At 38.4% G+C, this 17,003-nt stretch overlaps 1 protein-coding gene across 5 annotated transcripts in view; it reads left to right on the forward strand.

The window, feature by feature from the left end:
• LOC126380281 (tight junction protein ZO-1-like) overlaps positions 1–17,003 on the forward strand; it is a 134,795-nt gene that overhangs the window by 18,136 nt on the left and 99,656 nt on the right. For all 5 annotated transcript variants that reach the window (XM_050029564.1, XM_050029562.1, XM_050029563.1 and 2 more), the window contains exon 2: positions 11,056–11,113. In XM_050029564.1, the coding sequence (XP_049885521.1) occupies positions 11,056–11,113 (58 nt within the window). The remainder of the gene's footprint in view (positions 1–11,055; positions 11,114–17,003) is intronic.

Below are 17,003 nucleotides of genomic sequence, written 5' to 3' on the forward strand. Positions count from 1 at the left end.
TGAACTGATTCTGCATATAAAAGGTTTGAGGCAGAAAAATCTTTGAAAGTCGCGTAATGCTGGAATATATTTTCAAAGAGCAATGCACCATTTGTCGCTGAAAGCTTTTGTTATTTGATGAAAGCGCGTCGCGTCTGTAGTATTTCAATGATATCGGGTGCATACTTTGAGCAGAAATGCGCCCAATAGTGATTTATCCGAATATTATTCTACTGACCATTTGATCATCGAACCCTATATTCGCCCGAACTATTCGGTTTCGCACTACGTCTAACTAATCATAATAACACCAGTTCTATCTATGAAGATGTGGCTTAAAGGAGTAAAACATATTTTTCAGATCAGTTAAAATTGTTGCTGATTCCTGTACATACCATCCAATTTTATTTTAAGTTATACCTATCATTTTCTTATCCACCGAAAAGGAAAGAGAGGGATAATCGACAGGCATAAAATTTATGGAACACACGTCAATTTTAAGCTAAAAATGTAACATTGGCTAACAACCCGACAGAATTAAGTTGACAGCACACCTCAAACGGTTTGCATACCGCTGGTACCATTTTGGTTCGCCCGTGTTATTCATTCATTTACTCCGTTCTTCCTAAGATTAAGAGCTGTCAATCATCCGTCCCTTTTCTTTTAGGCGGATAAGAAAATGACAGGTATAACTTAAAATAAAATTAGTATCTGTAGAAATCGGGGCCAATAGTGTAAAAAACTGCTTTATTTTAATTCTCTTATATAGTTCTGTGGTTCACCGGCTAGTTTCTCAAACGGGGACCGCTGGTTCTAGCCCCAGCGCAGGACTTGCACCAATGAGTTAAAAATTTCACCAACACAGTTGGCTCGACCATTATAGACGGCAATACGGCTCAGAAAACTCGGTGAGGTGTTGGTAGTTCATCTTGCAATATTACCAATGACTTACCCAATTGCGATATAAGTACTTGTTATTATGTAGGAAAGTGAGAATACTATGGAAGGATAATGAATGGGGATTTGATTGTTTATGGTATAAATGGAGGATGGTTAATGAATGGGACGTAAGGCAGTTTAAAAAATAAGAAAGGCTTTACTTTCTTACCTTACCTTTAATGTCAAGGTTAGAAGATTAAAATAAGAAGTGTTTTTTTGGAAAATTAATTAAAATACAAGGAGTGAAGATAATTAATATATCCCGTTTTATTTCTGCATCCCACATTATATGTAACATTATATGTTTACTCGAAATGAAATTAATATTTATTATTTTATTTATTTTCTTCAGGGAGCTAACAGCTTCAATTACAAATAAATACAAAGGTAGTTTGCAGAAGACCAATAATTCAAGCTTCCACATATAAAAGTGAAATAACAAGGAAAGTTCTTACTGTTTAAACTTTACACATAATAATATATGCTATAAATGCTGCATTAAACATTTAAATGGGTAGAAAATCGAACGGTCTTAATAGAAATAAGCAGATAAATAAATAATTTAACAATAAGTGTCAAACACTGTTAAGGAAACTACTTATGAGACAAAAAAAAATAATGAAATCAAGGTTTTGTTGAGTAGACGATATAAGGCATATGTCGGCGTTTAAAACTGCTGTATCTACTAGAAACAGATACAATTTAACTGTCAATGACCTCTGGTAACGATCGATCGGCAAACATACCACGAAATATGGTTGTATACTTAAGTACCTACCTGCCTGCACTGCATTTATCTTACATTACAATATTAGAACACCTGTCTGCATCGCGAGACGCATTGGCAGGAGGTTATTTGGCCAAGTATAAAATAAACAGGTGTTTATTTTATTTTTAGGTACATTTTTCTATTTTCTTGTAACCACTGTCCTATTAATCCCTAAAAAAGTAGTTTGAAGAACACAACGCCAACAAGAGCGTGGCTCTTAAATTAGTGACGTTGAAATAATTACTGGCCAGGATCTGCTTTTAAAGTAGCATATTTTAAAGGATAATTATTATGATTTACCTACCTACAAAATTAGCGGAATGAATTTCCAAACACAATTTTTTTTTACTATTTATTGAGGAGATCTTCATTTAGACGTGGTGTAAGAAAATGAATGGTTTTATTTTCATTTTAAACTCCTTTAAATAAAGGTAACTCTGGCATCATCTTTTTCTAGACATTACCAATTCATTCAGCACCGTTTAACCACGAAAAGACGCATGTGACTCATCATCATCAACCCATTAACGTCCTCACTGCTGGGGCACGGGCCTTCCCTATGGATGGATAGGGAGGTATTAACGACTGCTAATGCAGCCGGGACCAATGGCTTAACGTGCCTTCCGAAGCACGGAGGAACTCGAGATGAAAACTTTTTTTTTGTGGTCACCCATCCTATCCTCCTAAGGCCCACGGCCATACTAGTAGTACTAATCCCATTGTTTAACTATTGTGTCTGGAAATCCGGGCCTTACGACGATATGACCGGCCTTTGCGAAAGTTGCTTAACTACAACAATCGCAAACCGAGCTCGTTTAACCGCTGCGCCACCAAGCTCCTCAATGTGTGTGACTATTATACATTTAACAGAGATAAAAGTGAGAGAATGTTGTGACAAGGCGGAAACAGCTAATCAGCCGTAGTTGCGGGTTGGGCTATCGAATTGGTTATCGGAAGCTCCAATCATCAGATAAGGGCAGTCACTGATCTTGCCGGCATTTACATTTCACTCCTAACGGACACGGAGCCGTGGCAGCCCAGTTGGTAGAACGCTTGCCTGCCATTTTGAGGTCGCAGGTTCGAATCCAGCACAGACCTAAACCAATGATTGTCGAATTTGTTTTCGAATTCATGTTTGAATCATAAATGATTATATAACGTGCTCAGCGGTGAAGGAATACATCGTGAGGAAACCCACAGTCCCGAGAGATGCGTTTTCGGAGGTATGTGACCTAACCTGTACGGGGCTGGTTTTCCCTTCGCGAGTTGGAAGGTCAGACAGGCAGTCGCTTCTGTAAAAATCCGGGCCTGTCAAAAATCTTCAGGTTAGGTGAGCGGATCCTGTGAAAAACGGGACAAGGCTAGAGATGATGTCTCCTAATGGACACGGGCGTTTCCTGCCTAAAACGGGATCAGTTGTCGGAAAGCTGAAGGGAAGACCTGCGCCCAACTTTAAAATTGCCCGCTGAGCTCGCTCCAACTTTCTTGGAAGTCCGTTTTTGGTGCTTCTCCCCAATATAGACTGCCATATCCTATCAGTAAACTCATTTATTGTTTGAACGATTAGCAGCATGTCTCAAGATCCTATATAAATAAGCTTGTGAAGCGCTTTAATTTGAGCTTTAAACTTAAGGTTGCTATCGACTACAACGCCTTAGCTTATTGTGTTTGTTTTCTGGAAATGTGGGTAGAGGCTAGTCATACAAGACCAAACAAACAAGCAGGAATTTTTTTTTAGACGTGACTTATTGTAGTAAAAAATAAAAAAAACCATTGACCGGACAAATGGGGAGCGCTGAAGGCTCTCACCCGGTACAACGTTTAAGACAACAGGCCTGAGGGTGCCCAGTTCCCGCCCAACTGGGCGGAAACCTCGGCTCAGGGCGTCGTCTGAGAGGAAAAATATTTGAAAGAATTATCGACCCTAGAGGGTCGATAGCGATAAGCGCTGATTGAGGGAAATCGTCGACCACGCCGGCGGGGTCGGTATCGGGGTCCTGAAGTGTTTGGTGTCGCGAGCTGATTGGCCGCCTCAATGGTTAAAGTAATTGGGTCGTCAAACAAGCGGGAGTCAGTGTCTATAGTATGCAGTCTCACTGACATGACAATTTTCATTCAAACCCATTTGCAAAATGGATAATCTAACTGAATATGAAAGGAGAACCTGTCTGCCCCATGCAAATACATCGGCATCAGGTGATAAATGTGTGTTTGTGCTAAATACCCAGTCATTGTAGGTGCAACAAAGGTGCACTTTTTACTTGACCCTGAGAAATCGCGGCGTGACAGACAGACATTCACTGTATTCAGGGTAATTATTTAGTCATTGTTGTTGTTTTTGTTTTCCCCGAAGGGTAAGGCAAAGGGAACTATGCCCATACAGCCATGTCTGACGTATTTTTTTTCTTGATGATTAATGAAATGATGAAAGGTGATGATGATGAAACCTAAGCCCCCACCCTCGGAGTAGACTCCTACTCCGAACCCCAAACGAATTAACTCAAAAGTCCGCATAAACTTTTGAGTTATGAAGCGGCTTCCTGACACGAAGCGAAAATAGGCAGATACACTTTGTTTATTGAATACTCCAATATAATAACACTCGCGAATGTCTTCCGACTAACTTAATGCGATCATTAACCACAAAACACCACTTCGTATTAATTATTTAGATTATTCAATGAAGAAAGCAACTGTCCCGTTCCCGTTTCCCGCCAAAAAGCCTATTTAGTCATTTCAGTGACACTTTCTTACTTAAACTTTTTAAAACTCCACTGAAGAAAGATAAAGATCAATATCGCTCATCAAACCATTCATGCATTAATTTTTAAATTTAAAAAGATATAAAGTAAGTGGGATTCCGTGGCCTGGTCCACCCCAGTGGGAAATCGGCGTGATCTTATGTACCTATATACTCGTGTGTATGTGTAAATATAGGTATGCTCAAAAGTGACAGCTAAGATTTCAAGGTTACCCCAGCTGACGTCACCCACCCTGTGTTGCCATTTCGTAAAAAATAAATTACCCACGACCAAAGTTTTTACATTTACTTTGCAAGGAAATTTTGAACTTTTAGTAAAAGATTTAAGTACCTACAGTTTTAGTGATTTTTATATACGTATTATTATCACTTAATTTTCAATAATAAAATTTACGTCCTTGGAATGTTGGAGATAGCAATACAATAGTAACACAGCGGTAACACTTACGTCATCAAAGGGTTAGCAATGGCGGCTTGTCATAGGATTGAGCATACCTGGTTTTCTTATATCATACATGTGTGTAAGTATGTAAAACTTTCTTTTCTTTTCTTTTAAGACGTCTCTTTGGACCTCCTAGGGTGAGACATGGCGTGTATGGGCCCGATGTATGGTTTGGTACAATGGTAAATTAATCTCTCTCCGAATGACGCCCAATCACTGTTTACGTTTGGTCGCGTGTATTGACCTTATAACGTTCACATTTTTACGACACATTGTTCCAAACCGCTGTTGTCGAGCGCCGGCATTTTAAGACCAAATCATAATAAACGTCGTAGACTGCATTCGATTCCATCGATGCTCTAGAAGTCATTAGGCGAAACGAGCTTGAAACCTTTGGTGGGTTTGTAGTTAGCTTACATTTAAAAGGAAATTAGAGGAAGCGCATTGTTCATAGAGGTTGCTACCTGATTACTTCGGCGTCCATACTAAGTATCCCACATTTATCCTATTAAGTAAGTACTTAAACGCAATACACACCAAAGCAGGCTGATCCGCCGGCACTACCTAAAGGCACATCCCTGCGCCTGTCAGTTTTCTTATACCAAGCGTCTGACGACATTTTGGCGACATGCGCACAGTGTATTATGAAGCTCGATTTTGTCTCATCTAATTTCTATTCAAGAAGTCGGCAGTGTTTATTATTTTGAATACTAGAGCAAAACTTCCGCATCGATAAAGTTCATAAATGTATTTTATTACTTTCCGGACTTTTTCATTTTAATTTTTTTACTCAACCTTTTTTATTTTAACGTGACCTAATTGTAGATTTGCCGCAGGTGGCATTAACTACTTGACCGGACAAATGGGGAGCGCTGAAGGCTTTCACCCGGTACAACGTTTAAGACTACAGGCCTGAGGGTGCCCAGTTGGGCGCGAACCTTGGATCAGGGCGTCGTCTGAAGAGATAAATATTTGAAAGAATTAATCGACCCTAGTGGGTCGATAGCGATAAGCGCTCATTGAGGGATACTTTTTACTCAACTAAAACAACGTATAAGATTGAGATTTCTATACCCGACGATTGATTTTAATCGTATTTATCAACACTATTTATTATACAATCTAATCCCGTCTTTTCTACAAGATACCGGTAATTTTCTATTTTTGTTAGGGTTGTCACCTTTCTTATCCGGAAAGTCCGGAAGTTTTATCAAATATAATCGTAATCAACGCGCTCTGTTGTGCACTAATTAATTCACTCATGCGTTATCGTTATTCGGTTAGTGGTTTCCAATGCCGCCGACGACGACATAAGTCGGCGCGTGCGCGGATTTGGCGTGTCATGCGCTTTAGGCAAGATTTGGTTGAACTTCTTCTGTCCTGTGGGCTGTGAGAGCAATGACCGACCTTATCAACCACGGTTATCATTGATCCGCCAAAGGCCCCTAACATGGCTCATATACTGACGTACTTAAATAGTCACCATTTTGTATAAAAAACAATTGCAAAATGTTTCTCTACTTTAGACGTAAGGGTTCTTTGTATGAAACCTCACAAGCGTTTCATTAGAACAACTTTATAACTTTGTAAGTTTTGAAATTGTCCACAAAGGAGGTAAAAAACCCTAAGCGTCATTAGGGTGGTGCTATAAATAGCCGGGTGCGTGGCTTGTGGTTACCCTATTTCCTAGCGACTTCAGAGATGAGTGCTATGACATCCGTTGATGATTACGCGCATCCTGAACCTAGCGCTTTGCAAACGATGTTTACTTTTTTTTAAACCATAGGCTCCTTGACAACCTAGTCAAATGAGATACATTTTACAAAACGTCAAAACAAAAGAAATACTGTCCTGTGACGTCATCGATAAAAGCGTTCAAACGTCGTTATCATTGTTACTTAATTCGTAAATAAATTTCAAAAATTAGTCGAAAAGTAAAATGAGTTTGATTTTCGATCATCTTAGACAGACATCCATTTCTAGATTAGCATTTTATTTTATCTTTGACCCAGTCAAATACCCTATTATGCTTAGAAAATATCTCTGGAAAATTCTTCATCTGCGCCGGAGTTCCAGAGTACTTGACAGTTCGTTTCGAAAGCATCTAAGTATGTGGTCCTTCTGTGTAACCTAAATTCATACATAACTTCACACCCGTAGCGCGTAATGGGATGGGCGTAACAACAAGTGAACAGAAAAATACGTACCATATACGAACATATTAAATTACTTTTACTTTTTTAAGCTTATTTAAAAAATACTTTTAAATATTTCCCTCTAAGTTATGTATTATGCCGTAACTGTCATTAGATATAATAGTTTAAATGCCTAAATAAATAAATAAATGATGAAATTCGCTGCCATCTTTGCCAATGCAAAATGGACATGTATGAAAACTTTTTACGCTTTTTATATACACCCACACAAAAGCAACCCGCTTCTAACGCCTTCAACAATGCAATATAGAGAGAAACACTCTTCATACTCAAGCTTAACCTACTTTGAGTTCTTTCTATGACTGAAGCAGTGTGGTAGCACAGTATAAAGAACAATGCTGCGTATAGAACGGAAATTCTCTGCCCCGCACCAGTTTTTAACACCCAAGCTAGATTTTCCTCACCCATTCCAATTCAAATTCAAAAATATCTTTATTCAGTAGGTAATATAGTTCCACTATGAATCGTCAATTTTTACATAACGAACGTCTCATCCGTCTAAAACTACTGCAGCTTCTCACAATGTATAGCCAGGGAAAAGAAGCTGCAAGAAAAACCTCGGCACAGGGCCCTAGACGTTCTTTAAAAAAAAACATATAATATTGTTATACAATTGAGTAATTTCGCTGCTTAATATCAGTTCTCAGACAGTTAATCCCATGCATTCATATCTTCTAAATAATCACTAATTAACCTTATATATATCACTAATTAACTCCCGTCCGCGTCAGATATTTTTTTCGATTAAAATTTTCTCTTTGTGAGTTTCCCTAAGCACGGGTAAGAGTTATAAAAACAAAAATCAAATTGAGATATTAAGTGACACTATGCTGCCTTGGCTAAAATACAGTTGGCGACCTACTTTTTGCCGCAATTGCAACGGCAGACAAAAGCTATAAGTATTTGGGGTTCGGCTAAAAATCAGCGTTGTGGCACTCCCTCAATGTCGGAGTGTCACAACATCTTGCTGATCTGACGTCCCTTTTTAGAGATAAGGTGTACATTCATTATTTTGTTCACTATTATATTCTGTGTATGGTCACGAGAATTAATATGTATGCACTGTGGTACCATATCACAATAACTTTTTTGACAAATTGAGCTGTAAGTCTCACTAAATGCCAAATATGTTAGTGCGACAGAGTTCTAAAGTGGGTACATTATATTGCTCATGACTGTACCACCTACTTATTTCTAAAATAAATGATTTTCTTTCTTTCTTTCTTTCTTACAGTACGATTTGGAATCTAGTTACGCACGTAAGCTACTGCCCAGTGCCACCAGTAATCTGTCTGATCGGTCTCACACGTTTCACGGCTCCAATCACGATATACCGATTGGTTTCGCTACTGTGAAATCGGTTTTGAACCAGACATTCACTTTGCCAGATCTAAACTTAGATATTGATAGGTACATCTCATCGGTACCTTGACTCAGTCGATGTATGTACAAATTCCGAAGATATGATGAGAAAATACTTACTCAGAAATCAGAATCATTTATTCAACGTATTTATCATGGATAAATTTGTTGAAGGTCTTATCTTATCTTATCTTATTTAGCCTATACGATCCCACTGTTGGGCAAAGGCCTCCCCTTGGTCAATGTAACATTTTTGTATTTAAGTACGTCATTTCGCAAGGTGTTATAGCTGAGGAGAAGAAATGAAAAGAAACTGCAACAACAACACATCTTTTAAATCAATGAGGGTATACATTACAATTTATTTAATAACTAGAGGAATGAGGAACACATTAAATACCAGACATTTTTATCATTTAGGTACTTAATCATTAATCGTATAATAAGCTTTTTCATTAATTTTATCTATCTTACTATCCACTGCATTTTGCATTCTCGGCTCAAATATTTGTTTGATTCTGCTTCTTCTTTTGGGATTTGGGTGTTCTCAAATTCCACGGTATAAATAGACGTATTATACGATCCTGACCTCCTAATTACTCTAGTCATAGAGACGGCTAATCTGCTCGAGTTATTCGTCAACTCGTCCCATATGCCTACGGCCCATTTGGGACGAGTTGCAGAAAATCAAAATAAACAAAAATTTCATTCTGCAACTCGGCCCACGTTAGTATCGACATGATAAAATGTACAATCAGAAGCAAAAGTGTAAGGATAGAAATAATAAACAACTATGTGTTTGTTACAAATTATTTAATCATACCGATTTGTCACTGAATGAACATAATAATAAAAAATTACAAAAGTAATAATTATAAAGCAATAAACAGTTAAAAAAGATTTTCATCACAGAGTTTACACCATTTAAACACACAAAGTAATAATAATCAACAATTATACATAAAGTCAAAAATGAAACAATGAACTATTTTCGCAGAAAATCTTTAAATTTTATAATATTAATATAATCAAAACAATGTTGATAAAAAAATCTTAAGAAGACAACAGTTTAAAGGAATACATTTTATATTAACACTTGTCTTGCTGACAGTACTCAACGTTGATAAGGTTTAAAGTTCCACACAGAAAATAAATGGGACGAGTTGCACATTAAAAATGACATTTTTTTCTGTTTTCTTCAACTCGTCCCAAATGGGCCGTAGGCATATGGGACGAGTTGACGAATAACTCATCTGCTCGTGACAACAAACACTTCGCCAATACCGACCTGCTACTTATGTGTATACTGGGTGTTAGTGACATCGTAACGAATACTGAGTTAAAATCAAGTGGAATTTTCCGTCGCAAAATTCATGATTTTTTTTAGTTTTTTTAAATTATTTTCAATTCTATACTTTTGCGATGGAAAATTCCACTTGATATTAACTCAGAATAATCAGCTGAATCATCCCTCTCAGTATTCGTTACGATGTCACTTACACCCCATACAAGTACATACAGTAGCCATACAAGTAGGTATGGGTGTTAGTGACACTGTAACAAATACTGAAGGGGATGATTCAGACCATGATTCTGAGTCGATATCAAGTGGAATTTCCTGTCGGAGAAGTCATGAAAATTTTAGAGCTTATCTAAATTATTTTCCGTTCCATACTTTTGCGACGGAAAATTCCACTTGATATCAACTCAGAATTATGGCCTGAATCATCCCTCAAAGTTTTCGTTACGATGTCACTAACACCCTGTATTTTTAATTTTTTCATAGGTACTTAATTGACATTTCCCACTCTTTCCATATCAAGGACCTGCGGGCTTAGCACCGTAAGCACGCGACTTTATCTCGCCGCGACAGAAATCGTCTGTCCCTTTCTGTGCAGTACTGTGAGAGAGTAACGGGTGACGTATTTCGAGGTGAGAAAGAGGTTTACGGTGCTAAGCCCGCTGTTTATTACAAATGTTTGCCCTCACCTGATATAAGTATGTAATAGTACAGGGCGGATAAAAAGGCCACATCGAAGCAATTCATCTATGTACTTACAAAAGCAAAATTGCAATTTGACATTATGTAATAAAAGTATGTGCGCATGTCAAATAGCAATATTGCTTTTTTAGATTAATTGCTTCGATGTGGCCATTTTAACCGCCCTGCTCTCATAATTTTCATTAATATTGAGTAAATGTATGTACTTAAACATAATTTGCTAGAGAATAACTGCAAATACTTTGTTTGGTATGGATCGGTAATCTCTCACCCGAAAAAACCGACCTGCACAACGTGATAAATTATCGATAGAGTCAATAAATTTTGTCAGGGTCGATAAGTTTGTTTTTCCCCCTAACATGCGTAGCACGTGATTTTGTTCATATTTTGACAGAACGACAAGACTTATTTGGGTTCACATATTAGCACCAATCGACAAAACGACATAATTATATCGTCATAATCGATAAAACAACCGTGACAAAATTTTATCCCGTTGCGTATGTTAGCCCTACTGTTTGAGCGAAACTGTTCTGCAAAGTATAATGAAAAGTTTCTAAGTTTACTTAATTTTTTTTGTTTCAGGCTATAATCCAGCAGACAACGCCAAAGAAAATATGGTGATGAGCCATAACCTGAACAGGTAATTGTTATTTTAATTATTCGATTCAACAAGAAATTATCAATGTGTTTTTGGAGCTATGTGACACAAACCTTGGTTCTATACTTTTTCACTTGAAAGTGAGAAAGTCTGACAGACAGTCGCTTCTGCGAAAAACCGTACTGTCAAATCTTCAGGTTACGTAAGCGGACCCTGGGAAAAAAGGATAACGCTAGGAGATGATGAACAAGAAATTACTAGAAATATTTTGCTAGAGTCCTCACTGAGACGTAGGATAAAGAATAATACTATACTAATAATATACTATACAATTCACCCCTTTGGGTCTTTCTTTAGTCTCGAATGACCGGTAAGGAATAAGAGGAAGGGCGCGCAGATTGTTTCTCACTCACACATACGCGGTAGGCGGCACAAAGTGAGAATAAGCTTTTACCGACTTCAAAAATGTAGGAGGTTCTCAATTCGACCGTATCATTTATTCAACGTAATTACCATGTTGAAGGTCAATGTAACATTTTTGAATTTACGTCATTTTGTAAGGTGTTATGGCTGAGGAGAAGAAATGACAAGAAACTGCAACAGCAACACATCTTTTAAAAACCAATGAGGGTATACATTACAAGTTATTTAATAACTAGAGGAACACATTCAATACCAGACATTTTTATCATTTAGGTTGTCATTAATCTTATAATAAGCTTTTTTACATAAAGTAAGCTTCACATGAGCTCTCTCTTCTCCATGATCTATATATACAATCTGTATATAATAGTTAATATATATTATTCTATGGCGTGTCCGGAGTGTGGTGATAAGTACAGTTTACTAAAGCTTGTTTAACGTGCACCCCAATGTTCATGAAGTAATCAGCCAACACAACTAATATACCTAACAATCGGATGAACTCCCTGTTTCCATCCAACAGGAAATAAATTGCATTTCAGTTTCAGTGAAATACGTATACAAAGCCTGAGGGTGAATTTCTCTATCCTGGAATGCCGAGGCAATTGTAGTTACTTACATGAATATCTCATGTTCAATTAATATCTACCTGAATTGTAGAGAAAATACCGCATTTCAATGCTGTGTTGAATTATAAAATAAATTATGCTCGTGAGCTGTAGAGTTTGGTGTTCATAAATATAAATAACATAGCATCACGACAGAACGGTATTTGTAAATCATAATTCTAATCAGGGTGGACAGAACCAGAACACCATATTTTACAAATGTATTTTCACTTCTCCGGAGAGTCGGTTAAAAATACCGCTAAAGTGGTAAACTTGTCTGTCGCAACCACGCGATGATTTCCTTTATCGAAAACTATAGTGACAAGGGCAGGTCACAAAGTTATAATGCGGTGTCCCAACCGCGGAAACGAGTGAGGCCATACAACCTCATACAACAATTATCTCAATATGGCATGGCGTGGTGTCCGGTGGAGCATTGTTTTTGACATAATAGCCGGCATTTGCAACAGCAAACAATGAGTGAGTATGCTGGCGAGACTGGATAGCAGCATAATGGACCGGTATTTATACATTGTCTACTAATTCGATACAAACATGTTTAATTTGTTTACGTACCAAAGACTTCAAACAACTCATTTTTCGTGTGTAGCATGCTAGGCGTAAGGTCGAGCGGCAGACATTCCTTAGCCGACTGTAAAGACCCAGAGCGGATGAGGTCGGCAGCGTCGAGCGGAAGACAGTTCTTAGCAGACTGTAAAGACCCAGAGCCGGTGAGGTAGGCGGCGTCGAGTGGAACACAGTCCTTAGCAGACTATAAAGACCCAGAGCGGATGAGGTCGGCAGCGTCGAGCGGAAGACAGTTCTTAGCAGACCGTAAAGACCCAGAGCGGGTGAGGTCGGCGGCGTCAAGCGGAAGACAGTTCTTAGCAGACCGTAAAGACCCAGAGCGGGTCAGGTCGGCACCCGATACGAATTGGCGCGGGGCAGAGAGTTACCGTTCTACCGGAGAGGTAGCTACGTATCCTACGTGATATTCTCTATTCTAAGGTATATATTCAAAAGAAGCGGACAGTGGTAGCAAGCGTCAAGTGACTAGATTTGCCTAGGATAGTTTTATTCTTTACCCAACCTAACCTCTGCTTCAGGAAGGTCTACCAACACACTAGCTTCTGTTATAGAATAGAACACACATATATATTGTCGCCTTATATAGTGAAAACAACAAGCGCCTTGTTGTAAATAAAGCATATTTTTGTTTGCATTGCGCACTTACTTTTACATGCGCAAATGTCAAATTGCAATATTGCTTTTTTTTTAAATGAATTGCTTCGATGTGGCTTTTTTAACCCCCCAGGTACCCACAAATTTTGACTTAGATTGTTACTAGCTTGTACATTGCGAAGTTTTGTAAACAAAAATCGTATTCGAATGTGATTTTTCGAAAAGTCACTTCTCCGTGGTTTTTCGCTACAAGGAGTCTATTTATTATATTAAAGCATTGTGACAGGGCCCACAGATTAAACAGGATCAACGCTATTGAATATGAGGTGTTCTTTTGGCCACGTAACACAAACTAATCCTACAACACGGGCCAATGACAGGTGGCAGTGTTGCATGCGCAGGATGTTTATTATAGAATGGTTAAAGGCTTCGGCACACCAAGAACAGGCGCAGGTGAGGAGCAGGGCGGACGCGCGTTACAAGCGGTTGTAACGCGCGTCCGCGACAAAAAATAATGTTATGAATGCGGATTCATAACATTATTTTTTGTCATATCTAATACCCGTGCGATATTCTCCCAATACGTTGTCTTTCTGAAGTATTTGTCTTTGAAATCATAAAACATTTATTTTTACACATCAATTCTATGTTTTTCACTAACACAGTTGTCTCGACCGTTATAGACAGATTAGCAGACAGCAACCACCTATCGTTGGTCTAACAGAAAGCTCGGTGAGGTGTGGGTACTTAGTTCATCTTACGATAGATGTCAGTTTAAAGAACTTTATTCTCATAAAAAAACTATACATAGTCACTTAACATGAGAACTAAATGTTTTTACAAAAGATAGATAAAGTGCCGTTGAGCAGGCAGAGAGGGTATGCATATAAAATTTACCAAAAACAATAAATACATCGCTTTGATACGTTGTTTACAAGTGTGAGTGAAGTATGACTACCTATCGCTCATCGAAATACTAGTTAAAGGAAGGGATTGGCGTTCACAGATACAGGTTGTTCATTTAGTTACATACTTAAAGTTTTACAAGATTATTCTATGGTACACATGATATGTTTACGCAGCTGGGATTTGAAGATATTTAGCGATGTAGTATTTTTTATGTAGGATGGCAACTTATTATAAAGATGAGCTCCCTCAAAACGTACAGTTTTCCTGCCGTAGTTGGTTCTTATTTTAGGTAATATAAGATGACTTTTTCGTCGATGACCATATTTAAATATTTGTTCCTGTTTTAGTAGTAGATGTACCTCTGACTACCCCATTGGGATATAGCCGTGAGTTTATATTATGTTATGTATATTCTATGGTGTTTTCGTGTCAGTAAAGCCATGACGCGCGCTGAGCTGCGCTGCTACCGCGCAGACGTGCGGTCAGTCGCTACTGCTACTGCTTTTGGTGTGGCGAAGCCTTTAGTGCGCGGGCGCCGCTAAGCAGCGCCGCAATAGCGCACGTGCGTGTTGGTTAAACAATCTCAAGCTTCAGGTACCATTTGCGATAGCTTGCGATGTAATATGCAACTGAAACAATGGATAAATAAAATATATATTTAGTAATAAGTACCTATAATATAGTTACTATTGCAACAAAAGAATTAAAATAAGATCATAAAAGAGGAAAACGTCATCTAAAAGTCAGCCATAAAATTTTATAAGCCATTAAAGGTGATTTCTTCCAAGCAACCATAATTGTGACGTACCTAGTACCTACCCAAGTATCATATTTTATTTTATAAAGGTCACACAGAAGCTGCAACGGGAAAGTTCCAAGACAGTTTTTATTGGAAATTTTGAATTTCGCACAGGTTGAGGCAAAAATGTGTAACGTTGAGGCGCGGTTTCCGTCCGGATTCTCTTTGAATAGAACGACTATGGCATTTCCTATAGTAACGTATTAAATAACTCCTATACCGACCCCACCGTCGTGGTCGACGATTTCCCTTAATCAGCGCTTATCGCTATCGACCCATCAGGGTCGATTAATTCTTTCAATTGTTTTCCCTCTGAGACGACGCCCTGAGCCAAGGTTCGCGCCCAACTGGACACCCTCAGGCCTGGTTCTTTAACGTTGTACCGGGTGAGAGCCTTCAGCGCTCCCCATTTGTCCAGCCAAGTAGTTAATGCCATCTGCGGCAAATCTACAATAAGTCATGTCTAAAAAAACAGCAATGGGATAGGCGGTAACCGAATTTTCTACATATAAAACGTCAAAAAGCTATCAAAGCTATTAAAAAATCCTTCTTCATTCCGTAGTTATTGTCCAATTTTGGCATTTCAGACGTCAATCTGGTGGCGACAACGGTTTCAATATTGACTCGACACTCCACCTATTCCACCACCACCTATTCCACCTATTTATTTATTAGATATATAATATGTTCTTTTAATCTATAGTCCTGGTTTAATTATTTTCGATCCCGGTGGTAAGTGCATCAAAGTAAAGTGCACTTCGTGAAAAAGCCCAATTTTACGTTAAGTTGTTTAGAACGTATAACATCATCGCACCTCTGTCCCTGAAGGCCCCTTCAGGGATAAACACCTCTGTATTAAACACAGCCTGCTCAGGCAAAAGTATGAAACTGAAAATAATTTAACAAAACAGAAACATTTTCCTGAATTTCCAACAGAAAAAACTTGGTCTGAATCATCCCCTTCAGTATTCGTTACGATGTCACTCCCGGTATAACACATTACAAGGAGGAGCAAGCGTTTAGACACGGAGGTTATTAACAACCGAACAATTCTAATTATAAGCCACGTCAAAAAAGAAAACTGCATTAAAAGGAAAAATTAAAAATGCAGACTATTTTACGTTACAAGCAGGCAGCAAACAGACATTTCATTTCTGCAGTGCGATTTGTATTTGCTTTTACAAAGCTTTCCTACCTTTGTAAAATATTTTAATTTGTTTTCCAATACTCTTTGTGGAAGTGCATTCTATTATTATTTAAATCGTTTCATTTTTGTCCTTTGTGCAAAGCGGTCTCAAAGACATTTGAGTTGTTAATTTAGGTATACCATAATACCCTTTATCTTACGATGGCTGAAGGCCATACACATGCCTGTAGTAGCTGGTACACTTGCATGCCAGGATTGTACTGCCTACATTTTGATTTTCAAACGGGTTGGTTGGTTGGGAAACCACTGCTCTATTTTTCCCTAAAAAGTAGCATGAAGGATGCTACACCGACAAGAGCATGCCTCTTAAATTAGTGATGATGATGATGTCCTCAAGTGTTTGTTGTCGCGAGCTGATTAGCCGTTATGGCTAGAGTACATTACGTCATCATCTCTAGCATTATCCCGTTTTCACAGGGTCCGCTAACCTACCGTGAAGATTTGGCAGGTCCAGTTTTTTAAAGAAGTAACTGCCTGTCTGACCTTCCAACCCGCGAAGGGAAAACCAGTCCAATACAGGTTAGATCACATACTCCCGAAAATGCATTTCTCGGGAATGTGGGTTTCCTCACGATGTTTTCCTTCACCGCAGACGTGATAACCGATTGTGAACCAAACATGAATTCGAAAACAAATTCGACAATCATGGGTTTAGGCTTGTGCTGAATTCAAACATGTGACCTCAAAGTGAGACCAAGAAGAGCAAGCGTTCTACCAACTGGGCTACCACGGCTCCAGTACATTACGTAGGATCATAAATAATTGTTACACAGTTCAGGACCTCCATACCGACCCCGCCGGCGT

The sequence above is a fragment of the Pectinophora gossypiella genome, chromosome Z (genome assembly GCF_024362695.1).
Source record: "Pectinophora gossypiella chromosome Z, ilPecGoss1.1, whole genome shotgun sequence".
NCBI classification, from domain to species: domain Eukaryota; kingdom Metazoa; phylum Arthropoda; class Insecta; order Lepidoptera; family Gelechiidae; genus Pectinophora; species Pectinophora gossypiella.